This window comes from Lepidochelys kempii, chromosome 8, assembly GCF_965140285.1.
Source record: "Lepidochelys kempii isolate rLepKem1 chromosome 8, rLepKem1.hap1, whole genome shotgun sequence".
Taxonomy (NCBI): Eukaryota; Metazoa; Chordata; order Testudines; family Cheloniidae; genus Lepidochelys; species Lepidochelys kempii.
In genome coordinates this window covers 98,286,830-98,302,634 of record NC_136387.1, presented here as the reverse complement: position 1 = coordinate 98,302,634, position 15,805 = coordinate 98,286,830, and the positions used below count along the sequence as shown (strand labels likewise).

At 40.6% G+C, this 15,805-nt stretch overlaps 2 protein-coding genes across 8 annotated transcripts in view; both read left to right on the top strand.

The window, feature by feature from the left end:
• Positions 1-3,412: 3,412 nt before the first annotated feature.
• Positions 3,413-10,264, top strand: CDKN2C (cyclin dependent kinase inhibitor 2C). 5 transcript variants are annotated; one of them, XM_073357754.2, is made up of 4 exons: positions 3,426-4,488; positions 6,858-7,022; positions 7,249-7,313; positions 8,366-10,264. In XM_073357754.2, the coding sequence occupies exons 2-4, from the start codon at positions 6,959-6,961 to the stop codon at positions 8,744-8,746; spliced, it is 510 nt and encodes a 169-aa protein (XP_073213855.1). In that variant the 5' UTR covers positions 3,426-4,488; positions 6,858-6,958; the 3' UTR covers positions 8,747-10,264. The 5 variants fall into 5 exon arrangements, 3 of the variants coding, with proteins under 3 accessions (XP_073213855.1, XP_073213853.1, XP_073213856.1); XM_073357755.2 differs by lacking the exon at positions 3,426-4,488 and adding an exon at positions 4,920-4,978; XR_012160493.2 differs by lacking the exon at positions 6,858-7,022 and having other exon boundaries at positions 3,413-4,488; positions 8,366-8,449.
• A 2,427-nt stretch (positions 10,265-12,691) lies between these two features.
• LOC144930821 (uncharacterized) overlaps positions 12,692-15,805 on the top strand; it is a 32,987-nt gene continuing 29,873 nt past the window's right edge. For all 3 annotated transcript variants that reach the window (XR_013636227.1, XR_013636228.1, XM_078854177.1), the window contains exon 1: positions 12,692-13,241. The gene's annotated coding sequence lies outside the window, so the exon portion shown is untranslated. The remainder of the gene's footprint in view (positions 13,242-15,805) is intronic.

The window sequence follows — 15,805 nt, the reverse complement described above, 5'->3', positions numbered from 1 at the left end:
TAATTAATCCAATTTGTTTTATTCCACCCCCTGCATAATTTCTAGTTACTTCGCTGCCACCTAAGGTCAAACACAGAATCAGTCACACAGCCTTCCTAACATTACACGATGGACAAGATCTACATTACAACATATTTGCGATTCTAGATATTCTTTTCTATTTTAAGATACATAAAGTTAGTTCTTGAATGATTTTATTTTCGCGTTTGTAAGACGATATATACAAGCCTGTTCAGAATATATGGGCTTCCTGCTGATCATCAGAAAAATAATGGCAGGACTGATACTAAAAGGGAGGAGGGGGGAGGGGAAAATAGAGAAAGAATAAGTGACAATGGAAGCCATTAAAGAAAGGGAGGGTGATTTAGGGAAATAAACATTGCATGCAAGTTACAAGCTGCAGACGAACATCGAAAAGTTTAATTGTATCTGTCTGCAGGTTAGACCATTTGCCCACAACAAAGCAGTAAGATAGCAGGAGATAGAATTATTAAGGCACATTGCTAGATGCTAATAAGAACTGTGATCTTTATGATGCATTTGGTTTGTTTCATATGACTAGACAATCGTTTTAGAATGTCAAGGTGAACTATAACAATATCAAAGCCCTACTTGGGATGGAAAGCAAAATATGTCATTCAAACTGGATATTCCACTTTGTCCTACTCCTGTTCCAATTCACGTTGACTGGTTTTGCAGTAGAGATTTACTACACCTTGTTAGTTTAATCCTTCTGGTTTAACTTTACAGAATGTATAGATGACACAGCTATTACTGTCACACTATCTCCTTTTTCCACTGCTTGACATTACAGACAAGTCTGTACTATACACACTATGTGCTTCGATACCAGAGACCGTATATACTCAACTATAAACCAATCTACCCACATATTACTACAGAGTAACTATAATAAAGGCTGAAAGGCAAGTTTTGTAAATTGGATTAAAGCCAGCTATTTTCTGTCAGCAATTTAAAACTGTAGTTTAGTAAATAGCGCTGCAATATTACTCACGTCCATCAGCTGTAGTCAAAGGTTAGTTACCTGGTGCTTATCAAAGCAATATTTTAAGCGAAAAGTATCCATCTTAAGCTAAATAAGTAGCAGGATCGGGACCAAAATGATAAGAAGACGAAAAATGCTAAACCTACGTTGCAGTCCAGATTACAATAATATAAATAACTTCGTTTATTCCCCTCACAACTCTTAAATACTCCCAAACTGGGTGTTTCCTATACATACTGGATAAATTATAAATGGTACTTGGAAGGTAGGGAAGTCAGGTGGGTACATGTTTGCAGTTCTCCGGTGTGATGTCCGATGATTATATCTGTCTGCAGAGGGTTTGGGGTGGTTGTTTTTGTTTTTGTTTTTACTGTTGTGTTGGACGCTGTTACAGCTCTTTCTATTTTATAAGATATGTCTCTTTGTAATTGTTAACAGTGATTAATTAAAAACAACGTGCTCCTTCCTACAGACATTTTAAAAGGACATAAAAGGCAGCAGGTGGTATGATGCTACTTTTCTGCCTGGTCAATTTAAGCTGAAAAAAAAGAGAGGCCTTCAGTGTCTCAAAGTAAACTATTTTTGTGACGATGACCAGTCACTTCTGTGAGCTGAAATTATTAACAAAAGAAGGATTCTTCTTAAGTGTCGTATACAAAGATTAGTAAAAGAATATCGTATTTATGGGTCAATTTCTGCAATGACTTAACCTACATATCATTCAATTAAAGTTAATAGACTTGAACTAGGTGTAAGTCAGCGCAGAATGTATTTGCAAGCTACCGAATGAAACACCGTCTCCTAAATAATATTGTAATATAATGCCTGTTTTCAGAAAAGCAGTGTTATTGAAAACATACATTTCTGGAATTAACTTTGAAGGTAGTTAAAATATCACACTTCTGCCTAGAAAACTGTTACTCCCTATTGTTACTTATAACAGCTAGGTTTGTTATAATAGAATTTGTAAAAGTATGTGCTTTTTTCATCTTGTTTGCTTTGTGCATTTGACAACAATGTGAGGATAGTCAGTTTCACTATTTCCTGTGCTATTCACTGTATCAGCCCGTTCATCAGCTTCCCTTGTTGCTTGTGTCATTTTTTCACAAAACAGAGAAAAGAAAAACATTTTCAAAATAGGAAAATGTGGCTGTGAAGCCACAGAACTTTGCCAGGAGACTCAGATGCCTAAGCAGTACTTCTAACTACTTTTAACTTGCTTTTTGACTGCCTACATTTCAAACCTTTAAAAACAAATTATATTTCTAGCATTAGGTATCTTAAATCAGGCCCCGCATTTGCGCTGCCTACGCATACAAAACTTCCATTGTTGTCAATGGGAGTTTTGCCTAGAAGTGAGTGCAGGATCGGCTCCTTTAATTATCTGGTATTGTTTCTAAACAGCTCCATTTAACATCTCATTGAGTTAGCCAGAGTGTGTATTAAAATGAACGTTTTGCTTACGCATGGAAAATAGATTGACAGAGTATTTATCAAAAGAACGTATTCGGTATACTTATATGGGAGTCCTGAATCTGATGCGAAGTACAGCATACTTTTCAGAGCGATGACCTGTGTGGAATTCAGGCTTCCAAGGCTCACTGATTTTGGAGCAATTCAGTATTTAAAACCGTTTACAATTCAAATGATTTTAGTCACCTCTGGCAATAAAATCCTCACTCCCTCTCATCGCTACTTCCTTCTCCTCTGACATACAAGTGGATCCCGCATTTCTTCCATTATAGCCATGTGTATTTTTCACTGAACATGGCAGTTTTCAGTTTTTCGAGGATGCTAGAGACAAGAGAAGCAAAGCTTTCTGCCCTGGATTATCGCTGTTCACAGTCAGAATCATCTGACATTGACCCTTTAGCCATGACCTTGTCTTTAGGGAGCAAGCCTTAGTGTGGGGACCTGGAAACTGCCTCCTTTCGGGATGCTCGCTACACTCAAGTTGGCCCGATGCTGCTCTCATTGATTTCAGTAGCACGTCCCACATTTACTTGAATGAGAAAAAGGACCGGGCCCGGTGACCCTTCTATGGACTGCCCACTGGAAGGCTGCTTATGGACACGCACCTCTGTCCTTAACTAGTGCCCTGATATTACAGCAAGAGAGTGTGGCAGGAACAGCATGGGGTGCCTGCCCACAGACACCTTTCCACAGCCCTGGGGTCCTAGGGATTGGCCCTGCAGCTGTGTCAAGGGGAATCTCCTCTTTAGGCCTCACCAGCGGCCCTCTTGCAAGGCAATCTGAGGGGTGGGGGGTGGAGGGGGGTTGTTCTTCTGGGGCATGATTTTAACCTTGGATGCCACACGGGAAACAAGAGGCTAAGCGTGCAAACTGCCGCTCAGCGCGCTGCCCGGGGCTGCTGGGGCCTGCGAGGTGCGTGAAGGCGAAGGGGAGGGTGTGCGCCGACGCAGGCCTTCCTGCTCGCCTGGAGGCGGCAAAGCAACTCCGCCGGGCCTCCTTAAATCTCTGCCGTTACAAGGTGGGCGGGTATTTCAACTCAAAAAGCGCTCAAATTTTTTTTCTTTTCAAAAAAAGCTGATGAGGTTAAAACCGGGGAAGAGGAAGGAGAGCGGCAGAAACCGGCCGGGTGTCGGGGGGCGACGGAAGCCGCGCTTGGCCGGGCAGCCGGCGGCGGGTCTGGCGGAGCCCGGCGAGGAGGAAAGTCGCGGCTGTCACTGCGGCGGCGGCGGCTTGGCAGGGCTGGGACGGTGGCACCGCCGGTTCGCGGCCGCCGCTGGGCGCAGGAGAGCCGGACCTGCGCTTCCCTGCTCCGGGGGCGGGGGGGGGGTCGGGGTCACCTCGCAGCCCCGGAGACCCGCTGCCTCCTCCCGCCCCTGTTCCCGGCCCGCTCGCTGCGGGGAGCGAAAGAGGGACCCCGCGATCCGAAGGGCCGGCGGAGCCCAGGGGGCCGGGCTGCGGCACGGCGAGCCCTAGGCGGGAAGGGCTCACCCCGCGGCTTGCAGCCGTGATGCCGCTGTGGACCTCGGAGATCGCCCCGGCCGGCGCGATGGAGCCGCCGCCGCCGCCGCCGCTGGGCTTCTCCTCCGGCCCCTGAGCCCTGGCGGAGGCGCTGGCACCGGCATGCAGCCGCCCTCGGACCGCCGCAGGACCCGGCGCCCTTCTGAATGCACCGAGCCACCATTGCTGGGGGCCGCCGAGCCTGCGCCTGGGGCGGCAGCCGCTGGGGACCCCGGGCGCCTTCTCCGCCGGGGAAGATTCGCTGAAACCGAGACCCGTCCGGGTGAAGGCAGCTAGCGTGTGAGCTGTGCCGCGGATCAGCCTCCTGCTGTCTCCCCTTGGCTGGCTTTTTTTTTTCTTCTTCTTCTTCCTTTTTTGCATACTTGGCTTGGAATAAACGCAGCTGCCCGCGATGAAGGGGGGCACCCCAACCGATAGTGGATGCATGCGGCTTACGAAGAATTCTCGGCGAAGCTGTTCCTGCTGAGTCTCAAATCTCGACTTGAATAAGGGTGGGTTGTTTTCTTCTTCAGTCTGAGTTAGCCTTCTAGGTATGTGTATATATGTTATCTGTAACATATATAAGATATTATATATTAATATAGCTCCCCTTTAAAATGGCCCAAGTCCTTAATGTGAGTTACTCTACGTGTAGAAGCAAAGAAATATTCTTTCAAGTGGAGCTGCAGTTTTGCTGAATAATCACGTGTGAATTTAGGGGCGGGCTTTTGGCAAGCAGTTTTTTACGAGTATTTACTACAAGGTCTACTCCAGAAGATTAACCATCCCAGTCCTTCTGTCAGTCTCCGATGTCATGCCTGGTTAAAAAAAACCCCAAACTCACCTTTTTTCGATCGTCAGTCACCCTAAAGAATGGCCGAGCCTTTGGGGAACGAGTTGGCGTCCGCAGCTGCAAGGGGGGACCTAGTGCAACTTACTAATTTGTTGCAAACGAATGTAAACGTCAATGCCCAAAATGGATTTGGGAGGACTGCGCTGCAGGTTGGTATCCAGAGAGAGAGAAAATATTTCATCACTGCTACCTACGTGACCCGCGTTGCAGAAAGACAAGGTTCTAAATAGGCGGGTGTAACAAAATTTCTGTATTTGTTTTAACCTAGTTGGTTGCCATATTTTATAACTTTAGTGGCTCTAACTCCCTAAAATGACGTACTTGAAATACAACTGGCCAAAAACCATTATTTTAAACGGGGATCATCCTCAATATCAAATAGATTGCGAGTTTCATCCAATTTTATTATTGGGGGAAGGGGAAGGAAGGCAAAGAAAAGGTTGGCGAGATGAAAAGAAACCATCCTAGCTGAGCACTGTTTCATAGAAGAATTGTAAACACATACGGATTATTATTTGAGGTTTTGTGTTGTTTTAAAAAAAAAAACATAGGGTAGAAAAATACATGAATTTTCTCGAGTATTTATTCTGGAGTGGATGGTACTTTCCTCGATAGGGTGTTTGTGACGAATGACCTTTCTGCATGTGGAAACATGCTGCCCTGGCACTGAGTACCTTTAGCGGTACAGCAACAGTTAGGCGAAGGAGTTAGAGTTCAGTCTGAATCACTTGCCTACCCATTCATAATTAAGGCTGAATAAAAATAGTATTTTCAAACCGGACACTAGTGGATGAACTCAAAAGATTTCACTTCGGAGGCCATACGATTGTACGTCCTAATTTTCAGTATTTAGATTTAGAGGCAGTAGTTGGAACCGATCCAACCGCTAAATATTGGAACCGATTAAAGTTTTTTTCTCTTAAGATCATCAAAATGATGGCGAAAATGTTAGAATACAGATGAAAACGTGAAACTGGCTATTTTTAACTAGGGTGAAATTCTGTGGCTATTTATACTGTACACTGTGTAAGGAAATGTGAAACTAGAGTCATAGTTTTGTTTTGTTTAAGTTCACACTTTTAAAAACTTGTTTCTCTTTTCAAATACGAACTACTGTTCACTTCTGAAATGTTCTTTTCAGGCACTGTGTTGTTTGCAACTGAAATCCAGACACTTACTGGGTCTTTGGCTTAAAATCAAAATGCAGGATCTGGAAAAGAGGAAATTCTTGTCTGAACACAATAATCATTCTTATTTTTCTGTTTCAGTTAAACGCAAGAACTATACGATTATCCTTGCACTATTTTTACTATTATCACATAGGCAGGGGATTGGGTGACACTGCAGACACTTTATAAGAGAATGAAAGACCTTGTATCGAAACCTCACACACACTAACTTCTGTAGGAAATCAGGAAACGCTTTGCCAAATTTTTTATCCTTAAAATGAGGCTGAAAAATTCAGTTGCGCTGCAGTAAAATATAGGGCTTTACAAAAATAGCGATCAACAGACTTACACTGGGAAATATTTTACACCGTGGCATAGCACCCAGCTATCTTAAACATGAGCATACATCTGATCATATCTACTTTTATTGCAGCTTAATCATCACCGATTTAGTGAACCATAACACCAATCAAACCAGAGTTGTCTGTCTACTTATTTTCAGTATGCATAAACCTGAAACATGCTCTGGGTAGGTGACAGAGGTCAAGAATATTTTCAATCAACAGTCTCCAATGTGGTTCACTCGGTACTGAGCCGGCTGAAAGTGAAATTGTATTTTCGTGTGCAGTTATGCTAATTTAATCTACTTATAAATATTTTCCTCCGCACTTTTTCTTTTTGACGATACGTACTCATGCAGGCCTCAGATATTGAGTTTCACCTCCTTCAGGTTTGTTCCACAGACCTCTCTTACCCCCCCCCCCCCACACCCCAGCCCCCAAATTACAATATCACTGATATTTGACGCCACAATTGTATCCTAAATCCGACGAGCATTACCTTTTGTATCACACTGAAGTTTTAGGGTGCGCAAGGAATCGAGGATGGGCTCCCCGAAAGAATAACAGATACGCCTAGGATTTACCAAACAATAAGAAAAAAGGGGGAAAAAAGAGGAGGATGCCCTCACTTATTTTCCAGAGGTATAGCCGTACCTCTTATAATCTCTATCCAGAATTGAAAGGTATGGCAGGTAATGTAAAGGAAACATTCAGTTATCTCTTATCACAGATAACCTTTCCCCAATCCCAACCCTACCCTATCCTATAATAATATGTATTTTATATGTGCCGTTTTCACAAAGCCTAATACACATTTATTTTTCAATAACAGCAGACTTTCAACAACTGCCTTGTAGAATTTGTAATTTGTGGTGACATTAGTGTAACTGTAATCCTTGTTTATGCTAGTAAAAGAAAGCTTCTTTGCAAGATTTTCAAGATATCGGTTGAAAATTTCTAAAGAAGTAAAGAAGGTATTTTTCCCTTATCTGATGTTGATAATAAATTTGTCTCCTTGCTAGAGTAGTTGAATACTAGGTCTTGAAAAAACATAGACTGTAACATGGGAAAATTATAAACGATCTATGTTGTTTCATTCTTTTAAAGACTGAAGGGACAGAAGTTCTGGCGAACTTTGGGGTCAGGCCAAGCCACTCAAACCCCTAATCAGAGATGTCCGTGTGCTCAGTTATAATAGGTTAATGATGTGATCAGACAAGGTTAAAGAAATAAAGTTTTACTTAACAAAAAGAATCATTAGGAACACTGATCGCTCTTCTTAGGAGTGTTATTTTTAACAACATACACTGACAGATTGCTTAGACAAATTCTGAAGCTATGAGATAAAAATGTTTGTTTTACAAGAACTTATGTGAACTTTAGGTCATCTCTCTTAAGTTCTCCATTTTGGGCAGCACACAATGAAGCACAGATCTTGCAGAAAACGTTGAAGGATTATTTTCTTTATATATAGAACTACGGCACATTTATAAGGTCATACTGACATTTAATGACAAGAAAGAGACAATTTAAACACTTACTGGAGAGTTTATCCTACATTTTGTGTTACTGAAAGCATGAATATCAGAGCCTCAGAAAGTCATCCATCTTATACTTAATGAGTTTAAAGAAGTTAATTAAAGTTTCTCAATATTTATGGTAAATGAAACAGATTTATACATAGATTTTAGCAACGAAAAAGTTGAGATAGAAGGCAACATTATAAAAAAGCATGATAACCTCAATATTCCACACTAGCTCATTTTGATATTAATCTCCTGTGAGATAGAAATATATTTCTCACTGAAAGAATAGAATTATTCGTAAATTTACTGTGGCTAGTGTAGAAATTGGAAAGTTAAGTTTACTCTTACATCAATTTTCTACCAGGGTTCCTCTGCATAGGTAAAATGGGTTTCCAACAGTGACAAAGCTCAAATAGAAAAATGAAGATTCTCAAACAAGTGAGTGAAACGAGTAGTTCTAATATTATTTGGAGTATTAAACTCTTATTTTTCCTCTTTAGGTGATGAAACTTGGGAATCCTGAAATTGCCAGGAGGTTGCTAATTACAGGTGCTAATCCTGATCTGAAAGACAGTACAGGGTTCGCTGTAATTCATGATGCAGCCAGAGCGGGTTTCCTGGACACGCTGCAGACTTTACTGGAGTTTAACGCTGATGTTAACATTGAGGATAATGACGGAAACCTGCCATTGCACTTGGCAGCTAGAGAAGGCCACCTCCCAGTAGTGGAATTCCTTATTAAGCATACAGCAAGCAAGGTGGAACATCAGAACAAGAAGGGAGACACTGCCTACGACTTGGCTAAGCTGTACAAGAGGAACGATGTAGTTAAACTAATGGAAGGCAGCAGTTTAAGGGCAGAAGCGGCAGACATGAATTAAATCAAACACGGACAACTTCTTAGTTGGACATCAAAGCGTATAGCCCTTGTTTTTAATAACATTTATTACAACTTATTTTCTTCTTCTTCTTCTTTAAATAACTAGTGCAAGTCTGGTGAAACTGAAAAGGTGTAGACTGTGTAGCAAATGAATATATTTACAAATCACACCAACAGCATTGCCCTGCACCTGCCATCCGCACAATGCTAGAAGAGACACAACATGGACACATGTTGATCGCTTTTGCTTAGTTCTTGCAGTGTATATTTGTACACTTTCTTCGTTTGTTTTAGGTCACTAATTCTAAACAAGCTATATGCTAAAATGCTTTATGTTTCTGACATTTACTTTTAAAAAATGTTTTACTGTGATATTTTTTCTCAAGATCATGCTTCACAATTTTAAGCACTGTCTCTGACAAAACAGGACATTAAAGGGTGTAGCCTGTGGTTCAGGCAACGCTTGAATTTAAAGGACGTTTGGCCTGTAAAGACAGCAGGATGGGGCCCTACAAGTGTCAGGAAATAGCTGCATTTGGACACTAATAAGAGCTTGTAGAACTAGGTAATTTGCTTTCTAGATTGAGATTATACTTTTCTTTTTCACTGTATTTAATCTTTCACAAATCTGCTTCTGAAATTGATTAACAGCAACAATGTAAGTGGCTTATTTGTTTGCCAGAGGTTAAAACAGCTAAGCTTGGTTGTTCTGTGCACGGAACAATACACTTTCCTAGTTTCAAAACAAGCAGCAGACAACCATTGTCAGAGGAAAGAGTATAATAAGGCTGTGATACCAACAGAGAGATCCCAGTTTTCTGGTCACTCCACAATCGAAGAGAAGGTAGACTCTATTTAAGAAATATTTGCTTTCCACCAAACTTTTTATTTTAATTAATCATTTTACTTATGTTGCATCTCACAAACCGTGGATATTTGAATACAATGGAATTTAGAGGGAATCACGTTTTTTCTCATAACATTATATTATCGCTTGCACGTGAAACACAACACAACCCTGAATATTTTAATTAACAATATTTTAATGCTTGAATATGGTTGGGAGCATTTCGGAGACCCACAGTCACCTACCGTCCGATGCTGCGCGGCGCTGAGCGCCTTCTGCCTCCATGAATGCAATGGGCGCTGACGATGCTCAGCACCTTGTCGGACTGAGTTTACTGTCAACATTTTATACCATGTTATAGGTGTTAGTCGTCTGGCAGATCAGCAGGTTTAAGTGCTTTATTTTTAATATTCTAAACATTTTAACTGCATTAAAGAGATGGAATCAAATCAATGTAAAACGAACACATTTACAAATATCAACAAAATAGCACTGAAAGGGGGAATATACTTTAGTTAAGATTATTTTAATTTTTCAGCAAAGGTTTTACCCCCCAGAATCAATAACCATTGTTTGAAAACAAAAATTTTTTTTTCCAGAAACTGTTTATCACGTGTTTACTATACACTCGCTGTCACATTGCTGTGTTCTTGATTAAAAACCTCTCTGACAGATGGAGCTGTGTGCATTCATTTTCAATGTTATAATTTTTGTTCATAAATAATTTGTAAATCAATCACCTAAATAGGATGGAGCATGTGGTGCACGTTTTATGAAAGAATCTACACAATAAATTACACGAAGATTACTAAAAGAAACATATTTCGAGTTATTAAAACCTTGGAGTGCAATTCACAATCCGATAGGGTTACATGGCCACAAACAAACCCGTGCTGGTCCTCACAGAATGGCCTTGTCACTTTGCCACTCAGCCTAAAACATTGCGTGATGTCCTCATTCTTTCCCCATCTTTACAACTAGGCATTCACATGCTTCATCGTTTCGCTATAAGGCTGAGTCTCCACTATGTTTTCTCACTTTCTCCCCACACCCGCAGGGAACCGTTCTCTAAATCCGAAGGCAAAGTTCATCTGTGGAGCTGTCTTGCTTCTATGCCATCTGCTAAGCTAGATCTCCCTCCTGAGGTCTACAAGCATCCAGTTTTAATTTAAACAGAACCGGTCTAATTAATGCCTTCCTAAAAACAGCCTGGGCTCCAAAACTAACGCCCCTGGGTTCAAAAATAAGGGCATTCATTGCAAGGAATATGGCCGAGTTACAACGGACTTCAGACCCCTTTTTAGATGGAGGGTGTTTTCCAATGAGACCAAGCTCTAGCTAGCAATGTGTATAAATAATGTTGAAAAGCACTCCCCTGATTTAAAGTTCATTTTGTTTACTCTTTGACATTTCAATTGTAAACAGTTCTTTATTTCTCAGAAACAAGATTGGAAATTAAACTTCTCATTCTGATACTGCTAAAATACTATTATTTTCCTTTTTTACATCACGAAGTTTACAATAACTACAAAACGACTACTGGAAAGTAAAGATACATTTTTGCTACCGTAGTGCGCACCCTGTACAGCCTAGTTGGAGATAGCTTCTGACTTGGAGGAAGGGAGTTGTCAGTTTATCTTTTCTAAAAAAAAACTCTAAAGTTTACTTAGCATAGACAAAAAAGAGCTCTACATTAATAAGGATCCCCATATTGAAAAAAAGTTGCTAATTTAATGTGGTTTCAGAAATGACTTGTGTTTCCCTACCAATAGCCTACCAACAAAAACTAGTGTTAAAAATTCCCACGTTTGTGAATATCTCAGTTTAATATTTACTAAGAGATCCAAAATAGTGTCGTGTATAAATTAGAATGAAGTAATATTGAGATAGTTTATTGCGTCCTGCTGATAGAAGCAGAGATTAATATAGCATTTGAGGAATGGGGAATAAAGAACGTAGCACTGAGAGGAATACACAAACAGTAACAGATTCTGCAAGCACAGACTAAATATAATGAAAAGAGCACAAAATAGATAACTATACAGGGATAAACAAAGAACAGGCAATGTACAAATGCAAATTTGGGGAGTTGAGCCTATCCAAAGGGATTACACTGCTTTTAGCAAGGTTGCTGGATTTGGCCTTTGTTTTGCAATTGACTTCAGGACAATGACAGTGACTGCTGAATTCCATTTGAGCCAGGACAAAATTTAAAGTATTGCTGTATGGAACCAATATAGTTTAAACTATTTTAGCATCTTTGAAATAGAATGAAATAATCTTTATGTCCTGAGATTAACAGAGAATGAACTGTCCAATACTAATGCAGATAAAGAAACCCATTATGTCATTATGCTGGAAAGGTATTGAATCAATTCTTAGCATTCGGCATATTAAAATGAATTCAGCGTCGCTATTAATATAGTAAATGACTGCGTATTTAACTACATGAATGAAATTTCTTCGTATGGTAATCTGTGCAACTAGAGGAATGAAAGAAATGTTTTATTCTATGGTGGGATAATAAATGAACTTACTATTAAGTGCCAATGCAGGGCTCATTAATGCAAAGTCGCAAAAAATCATTGAAAAATATCATTTCAAGCTTTTAAAAATATAACGCACAGAAAATTATCTCATTTTAAGAGGTTTGGGAAAATCACTGAACAACTAAAAGCAGGCATACATTGTTATTATTTACTTACTAAACTGGTGAATCTCCCACCAAAAAGCCAGGAAAGGAAAAGCTTCTGTATTTTGCTTGTTAGAGACTGTTGTATTTTACATGATTGGGGACGGGGAGGGGGAGGGACATTTCTCACCAAGGAACCAGAAGCCAGTCTGAAAAATCTTGCCCCACCACAAATGCGTTCAAAATGTCGGATTTGCTTACAACCCCTTCTCAAGAGCGGGTTAGATAAAGCCGGGTCTCAGAGGGGTTCCCCGGCTGAACCCAGCCCCCTGGTCCGCCCGGGGCAGGTCTGAGCAGCCCCTCGGGCCGCTGCAGGCGAGCAAAGCCGCGGGGGAGGACGAGGGGGGGACGCGCGGCTCCGAAACCGTTAGCTTTGCTTCTACGGTTTCTTTTCCCTTTCTCTTCCTGTCCAAATATTTTAAATTTCCGCGCCTTAAATAACAGTCTGATTTATTTCGTTAGTTTCCTCCGCGGGCCTTGCTGCGGCTTGGTCTCAGCCCCCCCCCCCATGCCTGAGGGGCTCCGCGGTCAGCCCGCTCCCGCACGCCGACCCCGCTTCCCAGTGGGCTCCGCCAGCCAAGCCGGCTGCGCCGGCAGCCTGAGGGGGCAGCCGGGGCGACCCCCGCCCCCGCCCCCCGGGCTTTCAGACAGCGCGTCTTTATGCCTCTTGCGAGCGGCAGTTCATTATTTTTTTCTGCCGTCGCCGAAGAGAAGGTGCCGCGCCGAGGGTTTACAGCCCCGATGCCTCCGCAGCGAATTAGCAGGGCGAGTATTTTAAGGGGAAGCTGGACACGCGGCGGGAATGCTGGTGACACGGGGAGGGTGACGGCTGCCCTTCCGACTGCAAGGTCCAAAGCCCTGGGCGGCTGCGAGCATCTCCCGCTGTCTCCTCTTGGACGCTGGGTTCCCACCCACCTACCCCCAGATTTCAAGGCGGCAGAAGCGTCTCTATCCAAGGTACCCTTTATGCCACATGGAGGTAGCAAGGAGATGGGTTTGGGTTCAGGTTTCCATAGAAGTGGGGACTGACGTGTGTTTTCCTGTTCCTGGTTTTCAAGACCTTCCATAATGTGCTAAAATCATCTGCAGCCGAATGAGAAAAATATTCCCTATGCTTCTTAGTCTCTTGACCAGAAAGTGAAAGAATCGACCTTTAGAAATAATATTAACTTTATTTTATTTGACTCTAACCAGACGTGCCAAAACTTTCCTCTGGTGCTGCAAGATAAAATAAACCTCCGAGGTGGCACCCAAAGTGATCTTCTTAGAATGATTTTAACCGTGGAAGAAAGCTACAATAATAAGGCTTCTTTTATTTAAAAGGACTATAACTACAACCCCCCATGGATACATTATAACGATAAACGCGGGTTCCACGGTCTGTGCTTTTAAGACTATTTGAATCGTCTTCTTTAAGGGCAGTATCATTCATATTTTCTGCGAAGTTGATCTTAATAAGCAATCAGGAACACTTCGGATATTTTTAAATAATCTTGACTTTTCAGGGTTGCTTCCAGTAAAAGGGAAGAAATACTATGAGAAAACTAATCATGGCACCTGCAAAAGCACAAGTGAAATGTATTTATTTTGTCACCTGTGTTGTAAAATGGCTTCAGAACCATACAAAGACACAAAATGAATGGGGAAAAGGCGGAGTGTGAGGGGGATGCTAACTCAGCTCTTTTAGTACAGATCGGACATTAAATTAACTGATTCAGCCCCAAACCCACTTTATTAATCCATCTAGTCAGCTCTAGCCAAGTAAGTACTGCGGCAAAAAGGCACGTTCTCCCTGAAAAAAATATTTAGAGAGTATAATCTGCTTTTCGGGTGGAAGCAGAAAAGCACTGAACCTGATTTCCAATTGCATTTCTTTGTTCCCCTGTCAGAAACCAGCTAATTTCCATACTAATACAAAAACTAAAAAATTAGCAAGCTCACTACACTTAGCCAATGAGTAGTTTTAATAAACTTATTTTCACATAAGAAAGGACTAGATATTTTTGTGTTACTGTCACTAAGAGGTTCACATTAATTGATGGCACCCTTTGAAAAGGTTTTTCTTTAGTAGATAGTGGCTAGCAAGATGGTCCTGTTCCTTGCCCGCTACATCCTCAAAGGCAGAAATTCAGGCAGACGTAATTTTAGTTTATTCCTTAATAATGTTACTATCAGCAAAATGATATTTTAGTCAGTTTTGTCCACACAAATAATTAAAACACAGATAACTAAAGTGCTTTCACACATATTTGTACAACACAAACCACAATGAAATGCTGTGTGGAAAAGTTCTTTTCAGAGTTTAAACCTTATGAAACTCCAGGACAAAACATAATACACACCACATTTATACTCAGAAGACAGGGCAGGCCTGACTCAAAGCTTTTACCAGTCTGAGTAAGGACTATAGTTTCAGGTCTTAAATTATTAACCTCTCATTCACTCCCACACTGTAAGTGATGTAAACAAGTCAGTTTAGGCCCATTTGATATCAAATCAAGAGCATTTTCTCTCAGGCATACTAATATAAAGGTGGTGTAACATCATTTCAAATGCCCTCAATTCTAACAGAGATGAAAGACCTTAATATGTTGGTAATGAATTCTAAATCATTAACTTTTGCTTATATTTAGTGATGTTGAAGAATAGGTAGCTGGAATTTTTTTTAAGTCACTGATGATTAGACCACAAGTAGGCCTAGAAATTGAGCTCCTGGTTACAAATGTTATGAAGATTTCAAATAGGCCAGATTTTTAAAACATCCATGAATAGGACAAATAAATTCACTGGGCAACAATAGATATAAGTAACTAAAAATAAAATTGAATGATGCCTAAATCTGATTATATTATGACTCCAAAGAGTGTATTTTTAAACATGAACTGGCTTATTTTACTTTTCTTTATTAATGTATTTTGTATAAACTTCTTTTAATACTTTTTTTCTTTTTTATCAGTTTATGATCTATCAGTCATTTTTTAAACTATGTGTCTCCTGTAAGCAACAAAAAAAGCAGTGGCTAATATGATGCATATCGATTTTTCAGCTTCTTTTTGTTTCAGTATTATAAAATAAGTGCTGTGAACTAAAGAAGAAGAACTAAACTACACTGTCATATGGTAACAATATTTACAACAGTATGGCTATGGGTTGAAATGTACAGCAATTTCCTTCATGTATGAACATTCTAAGTTAAAGAAGCATATTGCATGTAAAGAAGGTGGTAGATAATTAACAATATTCATTTAATCTAATTATAGACCTCTAAGGCAAAAAAATGGACTTTTCATTGTTGTTTGTTCACAGAAGTTACTTGAAAAAACACTGCAGCCACAAAGCATAACATGACCATACTATGTGTGATACTAATTTGTTTTTTATAAATTTTGTGAATTTGATGATCATTAAATTCAAGAATTAATAGCAAGGCAGATTCTGTGTAAGCTTCTTGCACAATACTGCCAGTACACTGCAACATTATCTGCAATTTCAGGGATCAGCAGAGACAGCTAATTATGCCA

What these genes read in the sequence shown, in the direction of transcription:
- CDKN2C (XM_073357754.2), top strand. Translation starts at nt 6,959, where the DNA reads ATGCCCTCACTTATTTTCCAGAGGTATAGCCGTACCTCTTATAATCTC. An exon ending in TCTCTATCCAGAATTGAAAG is followed by an intron (nt 7,023 to 7,248) that starts GTATGGCAGGTA and finishes TGTTTATGCTAG; the next exon opens with TAAAAGAAAGCTTCTTTGCA. An exon ending in TTTCTAAAGAAGTAAAGAAG is followed by an intron (nt 7,314 to 8,365) that starts GTATTTTTCCCT and finishes TTTCCTCTTTAG; the next exon opens with GTGATGAAACTTGGGAATCC.